General features: G+C 40.5%; 1 protein-coding gene across 5 annotated transcripts in view; it reads right to left on the bottom strand.

The window, feature by feature from the left end:
* Positions 1-217: 217 nt before the first annotated feature.
* The window catches only part of snx25 (sorting nexin 25), a 309,072-nt gene continuing 298,856 nt past the window's right edge, over positions 218-10,433 (bottom strand). For all 5 annotated transcript variants that reach the window (XM_072257752.1, XM_072257750.1, XM_072257754.1 and 2 more), the window contains exon 20: positions 218-2,083. In XM_072257752.1, coding sequence (XP_072113853.1) covers positions 1,988-2,083 — 96 coding nt within the window. In that variant the 3' untranslated portion in view covers positions 218-1,987. The remainder of the gene's footprint in view (positions 2,084-10,433) is intronic.

Below are 10,433 nucleotides of genomic sequence, written 5' to 3'. Positions count from 1 at the left end.
CTAAATCTGCCCTTCAGAGATGGTACTGAGGTACCGAGGTTGAAGAAAACAAACAAAAGGAAAATAAATTAACAGCCATTGCAATGAGAAATGGAAAACTGAAGATTACAATTTTGTGCAGTGAAAATATGCCATTGGCATTTACCCAAGTTCGAGCCAGACCCTATGACTTAAAACATAATTTAATACAACAGTAATTTTGAGTTTATTCCCTCAATACAGTAGATACAGTAATTAGGCATTAATACATCTTTTGACTATAATAAGTATTACAATTATTTCGACTCAATACATCAAAAACTAAATTTAATTCATCTAAGAGCAACATACAAAACGCTGAAGGAACTCAGTAAGCTAGGCAGCATCTAAAGCAGGGAATAAATGGAGGTTGATGTTTCAGGCCGAATCATCGACTGCTTATTCCCTGCTTTAGATGCTGTCTGACCTGCTGAGTTCCTCCATCATTTCGTGTGTTGCTCTCAGGTGGATTTCCAGCACCTACAGAATCTTGTGTTTTTGATTCATCTAAACCAGAGAAGATGCAGAGAAGATTTACCAGGACACTGCCCAGATTAGCAAACGTGTTTTACAAAGAAAGCCTGAACAAACTAGGGCTTTTCTCTTTGGAGCAAAGGAGGACAAGAGGCAACTTGACAGAAGTGTAAAAGATTATAAGAGGCATAGATAGAGCAGACAGCCAGCATCTTTTTCCCAGGGCAATGATGGCTAATACCAGAGGACATCCTTGACATCCTTGGATGAGTGGAGGAAAGTTTAGGGGAGAGGTTAGAGGTTATAGTTTTTTTTATATATACTGTAGCCAGAGCAGAAGGTGCTTGCAATGTGCTGCCTGGAGTGGTGGTAGAGGCTGATGCATCCGAACTATTTAAGAGACTTTTACATAGGCACAGAGATGAAAGGAAAATGGAGGGTCATGGGCTATGAGGAAGGAAAGGTTAGACTGACTGTGGAGTAGGTTCAAAGTCTCACACTATGTCATGGGCTGAAGGACCTGTACTGTTCTATGTTCAAATGCTTAATTTAAGCTAGAATATCATCATATATGTGGTTTACATGCAACCCACAGATCTGGTTAATTGGAAATATTATAATGCAGAGGATGATGTGATACATTTAATTTTCAACACTTATAGAACAGGACTGAGTACTCAATTCTTCAGATGGCTGGTTCTAATTGCCAGCCTTCTTACAAATGGGCAGAAATCATTAATGTTTCTCAGCAGGACACAAAATTTAGCAAGAACAAGACTCCCTCAGGTGCTGTCACTTTCTCTCTCACACACCCAACAGCTGGAACAGTCCTGTTTTAAGAAATATGAAGTAGCCATTGCCAATGAAACATCTTTACAATCAAGATCTAAACAGATCTGAAGGAAAGCAAAAACCCAAATTATAAATGACATTTCATAGAACATCTTGCGCAACACAAAAGACGTTTGCACTAGAAGTATAGGTTATTTTTCATTATTTATTGCTTATAAATCATCTACACCATTGAAATCTTTGGTAAAAATAAAATCTAGCTCTATTTAACAATAAAATATTCACAATGATCTACATACATATTGCACACAGAGGCTACTCAATGGTCACAGATAAGGAATGTTCGGAATTGTTCTGTGAGGAGCTTGCAACTTATACAACACATCTCTGCACCACCAAGAAAAATAAAACAATTCTCAAAGTTGTCTTAAAAAATATTTATTCAGTTTCTCACAACATTAATTACTGGCATCTGAACTTAAAGAAAACTACTGGATATCAGCTTGAAAGAGAAAAAAGAGCTTTATGCATTGATTCAGTCATGTTGAGACAAAGTCATTTCACCTAGTGCTGCATCTGTCATGTGTGTACAGCGAAACAACAAACATCAAAACATCCCAGCAATGTGTTCCTCTGGAAAAATGTCTGCAGCTTCCACTTCAATTTAAAAAAAAGCAGGGTCCCAATATGATTTTTTACTCATTCACAAAGTGCTCGATAGTGTTGGGCAGACTTTTTGCTCATCCAAATGAATTCGCAGTTCTGGACATAACTCAATCAGCAGCAACTCCATCAGTGTCTGAAAGATAAAAGGGATGAAGTTTACTATATAATGTTTCTCAAAATCCATTTGGTAGAACTGAATCCAATAAGACTGCTGAACGGATCCTGACCCAGATCTGGGCTGTACCCTCCAAATATCCGGACCTGCCTCTCGGTTTTTTTTTGCACTACCTTATTTCCCATTTTTCTATTTTCTATTTATGATTTATAATTTAAATTTTTAATATTTACTAATTTTAACATTTAATATTTCTAATCCAGGGAGTGTGAAGCACAGAATCAAATATCACTGTGATGATTGTACATTCTAGTGCCAATTGTTTGGCGACAATAAAGTATATATATATATATATATATATATATAGACTGTGTCTAGAAAGTACTATTGGCTCTGACAAAGTGGTTCTGAAAAACTGATGTTATACAAAGCCCCATGAGAGGGTGCTCTGTCCACAGGTATTCATGGCTTCTAATCAAAAATGTTGACATTAGGTGTTTAGAACATAGAATAAAACAGCACAGGAGTTGGCCCTTCAGCCCACAATGCCCATGCTGACCATAATGCTAAATTAAACCAATCCCATCTGCTGGCACATCTGATCCAAATCCCTCCATTCCCTGCATGCTCATGTCTAAATGCCTCTTAAACGTCACTGTCACATCTACTTCACCACTTTCACTGACAGTGCTTTTCAGACACCTACTACTCTGTATATAAAAAAAATACTTGCCTCACACTTTAAAAATTACCCCCTCTCACCTTAAAGCTAGTCCTTGACATTTCCATCCTGGACAAAAAGACTAGCTATCTACTTTACCTATATCTCTCATTGGTTAGGCAGCACTTCGAGTATGGCGTGCAGTTCTGGTCACCACACAGTAAGATGGATGTGACTGCACTGGAGAGTGCGGAGGAGAATCATCAGGATGTTGCCTGGATTGGTTACTGTACAAGCAGAGATGGGATGGACTGGGTTTGTTTTCTCTTGAGTGAAGGGTTCTGATGAGTGATATGACAAAGATAATAAGAGGCATAAATAGGGCAGTTAGTAAGAAACCTGCAAAAAATCATGGGTTCAAGGCGAGTGGCAAGAGGTTTGAAGGGAATCGGAGGGGTAAGTTTTTGAAAAAAAAGATGAAATTGGATCTCAGACATGCTGCCAGAGAGGTGGTAGAGACATACAATCACAGCATTTAAGAGACATTTAAACAGGCATTCAAAGAGCAAAAGACTGTAGATATAATTCGGGTAAATGGGGTTAGGACAAATAGGCACAATGATGTGATGGGTTGAAGGGCCACCCTGTGCTGTACAACTTGATGACTCTCTAGTCTTACGAATGTCCCTAAATGTCAAACTTATAAAAGCCACTGAGTAAAATAGAAACCTGCCAGCTGTCAAATGGCATATTTTGGAGTGGGATCTCTGTGAATCAGAGTCCTACTGCTCCTGACATCCCAAAACTGGATTCCAAGAGCAGGTAACCATGAGAAGGATGGAGCTAGGGCAGGAGATCCAAAGCAGGATTTGGGTTAGGGAGCTTTGATCCACAGTGTTGCTGCGGTCAGCTGACCATTAATGATCTGAGAAGGTTAGTCATACTTTATTGATCCTGGGGAAATTGGTTTTTGTTACAGTTGCACCATAAATAATAAATAGTAATAAAACCATAAATAGTTAAAATAGTAATATGTAAATTATGCCAGGAAATAAGTTCAGGACCAGCCTATTAGCTCAGGGTGTCTGACCCTCCAAGGGAGGAGTTGTAAAGTTTGATGGCCACAGGCAGGAATGACTTCCTATGACGCTCTGTGTTGCATCTCGGTAGAATGAGGCTCTGGCTGAATGTACTCCTGTGCCCACCCAGTACATTATATAGTGGATGGGAGATATTGTCCAAGATGGCATGCAACTTGGACAGCATCCTCTTTTCAGATACCATCGTCAGAGAGTCCAGTTCCATCCCCACAACATCACTGGCCTTACAAATGAGTTTGTTGATTCTGTTGGTGTCTGCTACCCTCAGCCCGCTGCCCCAGCACACAACAGCAAACATGATAGCACTGGCCACCACAGACTCATAGAACATCCTCAGCATTGTCCGGCAGATGTTAATGGACCTCAGTCTCCTCAGGAAACAGAGACGGCTCTGACCCTTCTTGTAGACAGCCTCAATGTTCTTTGACCAGTCCAGTTCATTGTCAATTCGTATCCCCAGGTATTTGTAATCCTCCACCATGTCCACACTGACCCCCTGGATGAAAACAGGGGTCGCCGGTACCTTAGCTCTCCTCAGGTCTACCACCAGCCCCTTAGTCTTTTTCACATTAAGCTGCAGATAATTCTGCTCACACCATGTGACAAAGTTTCCTACCGTACTCTGTACTCAGCCTCATCTCCCTTGCTGATGCATCCAACTATAGCAGAGTCATCAGAAAACTCCTGAAGATGACAAGACTCTGTGCAGTAGTTGAAGTCCGAGGTGTAAATGGTGAAGAGAAAGGGAGACAAGACAGTTTCTTATACTGTGTATCAATTCACAGATATGGGTGCTACTGCTGATTCTAACATTTACTATTCATTCCTAATTGTTTCAGAACTATGAACTCAGTTAAGAGTCAACCATGTCCCTGGGGCCTGAATCACTTACAGGACAAACCAGTATACGATAGCAGATTTCCTTCCCTGTTGGACATAAATAAAACAGATGGATTTTTATTGCAGTCCTTTACTGAGACTAGTTCTTTATTGTTTGAAACAAAACTCATTTATTCAGAAATGGTCATGATGGAGTACAGTGGGTGAACATCCTGGGTCTAATGATGATCATTTTTCACAGACTGACACACATTCAAGCTGCTAGGGAACAACAAGCACATTTTTCAAATGCCTTACAGCCAAAGGCTTGCCTGGTAGTTTTGAGAAAATGGTGGCAGAGCAGTTAAATTACTAGACTAGTAATCTTTCACAACTTCATATGTAATCTCTCAAGCATTCCAGTCTCACCATAATAGCGAGGAATTCAAACACAGTTCATAAAATAGAACGGGAATAAAAAGGCAGAAGGAAAAACATGACCAGTAAAGTTGATCTTGCAAAGTCTACCTGACAAACATGAGACATAGCAGCAGAATTAGGCCATTTGGCCCATCGAGTCTGTTCTGCCTTATGGCCGATTTATTAACACACTCAACCCCATTTTCCTGTCTTCTCCCCTTTAGAGACATCTAGAAACTGGTATCTAAATTCAGACAGTTGTCCAAAATATAAATCAAGCAATAATCTGACTCAGATATTCCAAACCATGTGGGTCCTATCAGAAAGATGGGTGAGAGCAGAGTCCAGGTTGGAGGACTTGTGCCATCTTGGTACAGCAGGTAAAATAAGCATAAAGAAAATCACTTGCTCAGTCTGCACTGGTGTTGAGCACTTGAAGAGTAGCAAGGACACAGTAGAAACTTAAATGAATGTTTTTATGGTGAGAGAGTGAGGGAGAGGGAGGGGGGAGAGGGAGGGGGGAGAGGGAGGGGGGAGAGGGAGGGGGGAGAGGGAGGGGGGAGAGGGAGGGGGGAGAGGGAGGGGGGAGATTCAAAAATAAATCCAACTTTCCCTCATCCATCTACTTCACATAGAAGTATCAATAAATGATAGGCCAAAAGATATCCTGACCGTTCAAAGCACAACCTCCCATGATGTCAGACATAACCACTAGTTCAATGAGACTGAGGATAGATGTTGCGGTTAAAAACTGAGGTGCTGCAAGCCATCAGCAGCAAAGGACCTGTAATCCCCACAAATCTGTCCCATTCCCATACCAAATTATCTGGCCACATCTTTGTCTACTCCCACGATGAGGCCAAACTCAAGTTGGAGGAATAACACCTCATATTCTGTTTGGGCAGCCTCCAATCTGATGTTATGAACATTGATTTCTCTAACTTCCAGTAATTAATAACCCTCACACCTTTTTCCATTCCTCATTCTGATTACCCTCTCTCCCCTTCTCATCTCCTCACCTACCCATCACCTCCCTCTGGTTCTCCTCCTTTCCTTTCTTCTATGATTCCCTGCTTAGATTCTTTCTTTCTCAGCCTTTACCTCTTCCAACTAATACCTCCAGCTTCTACCTGGTCCAGCCTGAACTGGTTAGCTCCTCCAACACTTTGTGTGTTTCCTGCATCTGAAGAATGTCTTGTGCTTATACATCTGTACCGCCTGGCATATTCACTGCCACTGTTATCAGATGGGAAGGATGTGTGTGGAGCACAGAAGAGCACCAGGAGCCCCTGAAAACAAGGCACCATCAATGAGTTAATCAGTCTGTGTTATAGGATCACATGTACTGAATGGCGAAAGCTGTATTCAGCAGGCAGGACTAACAGACTTCTTAACCCCAGCAGAGCATGGAACTATCCAGCAACAAATCTAGTTGTGCATGCAGACAGCAGGACGAAAGGTGCAAGCAATTTATCACATGCAGCTTCAATAACAGTCCTAACCTCAAAGGCAAAAGAGGCCAGACCTCATCCACTAAAGACCTTCATTCAAAAGTTCCTAATGGATGCTCCATATTGGCTACTTCCTATGATGCCCACTATTACATAAGCCATTCATCAGTCAATGCAATTTACCTCACATACTATCAAGAAAGAGCTCGGACTGGATATAATAAAGATCCAATGACATTCCGGCTGTATTTCTGATGACTTGTGTTCCAAACCTTGCCAAAGTTTCAGGTTACAATATTGGTATAATTGAGGTAATTATCTATATTTGTCCTATGTGTCTACGTGTAAAAAGCAGGTCAATTCCAATCCTGCTAAATGACATTGGCTGGGTATGATCGCAAGACGAGTCATGGGGAAGATGAGGACTGCCTAACCAGTTGCACTCTATCACCAACAACTTGATCAATAGTGCTCAGTCAGGATTTAGCCAGATGTAATTGGTTCCAAGCCTGATTGCAACCTTGCTCCAAAAGTGTAGTCATAATAGCTTCCCTTAACAACTAATTAATTGCAGTATCAAGCAGCCTCGATAAAATGTAAATCAATGAGAATCATGGGGAAGTATAATCTCACTAAGAAGTTGTATAAGACCATTAGACCATAAGATATAGGAGCAAAATCTGGCCATTTGGCCCATTGAGTTTGTTCCACCATTTCATCATGGTTGATCCAATTTTCCTCTCAGCCCCAATCTGCTGCCTTCTCCCCGTATCCCTTCATGCCCTGATCAATCAAGAATCTATCAACTTCTGCCTTAAATATACATAAAAACTTAGCCTCCACAGCTGCTGATGGCAAAGAATTCCACAGATTAACCACTCTCTGGCTAAAGAAATTCCTCCTCACCTCCAAAAGGATCTCCCTCTATTCTGAGGCTGTGTCCTCTGGTCTTAGACTCCCCACCATAGGAAACATCGTCTCCAGGTCCACTCTATCAAGGTTTCAATGAGGTCACCCCTTATTCTTCTGAATGCTAGTGAATACAAACCCAGGGCCATCAAATGCTCTTTATATGACAAGCCATTTAATCCTGGAATCATTTCTGTGAATTTCCTTTGAACCTTTCCAGTTTCAGCACATCCTTTCTAAGGGGCAAAACTGCTCACAATACTCTAAGTGAAGCCTCACTGGTGCTTCATAAAGTCTCAGTATTACATCCTTGCTTTTATATTCTAGTCCTTTGAAAAAAATGCTAACATTGCATTTGCCTTCCTCACCATAGACTCAACCTGCAAATTAACCTTTAGGGAATCTTGCACAAGGACTCCCAAGTCCCTTTGCACCTCAATTTTTTTTGTATTTTCTCTCCATTTAGAAAATAGGTAACCCTTTAATTTCTTCTACCAAAGTGCATGACCATACACTTCCCGGCACTGTATTCCATCTGTCATTTCTTTGCTCATTCTCCTAATCTGTTCAAGTCCTTCTGTAGCCTACTTCCTCAAAACTACCTGCCCTTCCACTTATTTTAATATCGTCTGCAAACTTTGCAATAAAGCCATCAATTCCATCATCAAATCATTGACATATAACATAAAAAGAATCAGTCCCAACACAGACCCCTGTGGAACACCAGTCATCATTGACAGCAGCCAGAAAAGGCTCCCTTTATTCCCACTCTTTCCCTCCTGCCACTCAGCCACTGCTTTATCCATGCTATATTTCATATAATATCATCTCATAGCTTGTTAAGTAGCCTCATGCGTGGCACCTTGTTGAAGGCCTTCTGAAAATCCAAGTACACAACATCAACCAATTCTCCTTTGTCTATCTTGCTTTTTATTTCTTCAAAGAATTCCAACAGATTTTTCAGGCAAGATTTTCCCTTGAGGAAACCATGCTGATTAAGGCCTATTTTATCTTGTGCCTCCAAGTACCCTGAGACCTCATCCTTAATAATCAACTCCAACATCTTCCCAAACAATGATGTCAGATTAATTGGCCTGTAGTTTCCTTTCTTCTGCCTCCCTCCCTTCTTGAAGGATGGAGGGACATTTGCAATTTTCCAGTCCTCTGGAAATAGTTGGAAGTTTGGTGGGACCATGTCTAGGATAAGCAGAACAGTTATAATGCAATCTACAAAAGAGGCCAGAAGTGGAGGAATACAAGTATCTGGGAGACTGATAAGGCCATAGGAGTTCAAGTATTTTTTGGAAATTCCACCCCACTCAAAACTAGCTACTAATTTCCAAATATATCACATTCTCAAGCCGACAATTAAGAACAAAAGCTTACCATTTACGCAGAAAACCTGGAGGGTCAACTGGGAATTGCGTCGGCATGGCCTCATCGACCACAGATGAGACAGCCTTGCTGACCTAATCAATCACCACATCTCTCTGCCATGACTGACATTTTATTAACATTTCAGTTAAAATAACATACAAAAAACATTTCTTTTGGTGACATTTTGTCACATCTTATCTACACAGTTTGAACAACCTCTTTCATTATTAAACCTTAAGCAATGCATACGTCAGAATTAGATAATAACTATTATTTTTCCACCTGAATTAAGCTAATGAATCATGGTATGCATTATTCCTCACTAGAATTTGTGTACGCATAAAAAAAGCCCAAGGCTTTTAGTATTTTTAGCAATTAGCACAGCTGTAGAGATGCTAATCAACATGCTGCTATTCAGCTTGACTAGGTAATAAGAACAGGATATGATTTGCTTAAGATGAAACGGTTGATGTCTCTGTATTACAAAAATAACCAATTAAAATGCATTAAGTCAAAAGCTGTCAGGTTGGCAGATCCAATTCATTGAAAGAATGTAGAAGATTCTGTACTAAGTGGTAAAAAACTGAACTTCTGAAACAGCTGTAGTAGTATTCCCAGGGGTTCTTTTTGTGCCAATATAACAATGACTTAGACTTAAATGCAGAGGTCTTGGTAAAAGTAACTTGTTGGACAGTAAGGGTTTATTTGATAATTTGGTCAGTTTGACAGTAGAAGTGGCAAATAGAACTCAATCCAGAGGAGTGTAAGAAAATGACTTTGGGGAGGTGAAGCAAAATGAGAATATACATTCAGTAAGAAGACATGAGGCACGTGGAGCGAAACATACAAAATGCTAGAGGAACTCAGCAAGTCAGACAGCAGATTGCTCTCCATAGAAGCTGCCTGACCTGCTGAGTTACTGCAGCATTTTGGGAGTGTTGGTCTGGATTTCCAGAATCTGCACAATATCTTGTGATTAAAGACCTTGGAGCACATGTTCAGATTCTTAAGAGGCAGCAGAACAGTAAAAAAGATGGTTAAAAAGGGACACTTTATTAGCCATGAAACAAAATATAAGCAGGGAAGGTTACTCTAGAACTGTATCAGCAATTAAACCACAGCTCGAGAACTACACACAGTCCTAGTCATCACATTACAGGAAGGATATGAATGTGCTGGAAAGGGTGCTGTACGTTGCCAGGACTGGGGCATTCTAAATGTGGGCAAAGATAGCATAGGTTTGGATTGCTTTCTCTATAATATACAGTACTGTGCAAAAGTCTTAGGCACATGTAACAAAAAGCTGTAAAGCGAAGATGCTTTCAAAAATAATGACATGAAAAGTTTCTAAATATCAAAAACATTACTATAAAGGGCAATAAACAGTTAAAAAAATTAAATCAAATCAATATGTCGTGTGACCACCCTTTGCCTGTGAAACTGCATCAATTCTCTTAGGTATACTGCTGTGCAGTTTTATAAGAAAATCGGCTGGTAGGTTGCTCCAAGCACCATGGAGGATTTGACACTGTTCTTCGGCAGACTTTGACTGCCTTGCTTGCTGAGGATAATATCAGACGGCCTTGATGACATTGAGATCAGGGCTCCAAGGAGGCCATATCCTCTGTTGT

Source organism: Mobula birostris, chromosome 5 (assembly GCF_030028105.1).
Source record: "Mobula birostris isolate sMobBir1 chromosome 5, sMobBir1.hap1, whole genome shotgun sequence".
NCBI lineage: Eukaryota > Metazoa > Chordata > Chondrichthyes > Myliobatiformes > Myliobatidae > Mobula > Mobula birostris.
This window is presented reverse-complemented; position numbering and strand designations above follow the sequence as displayed.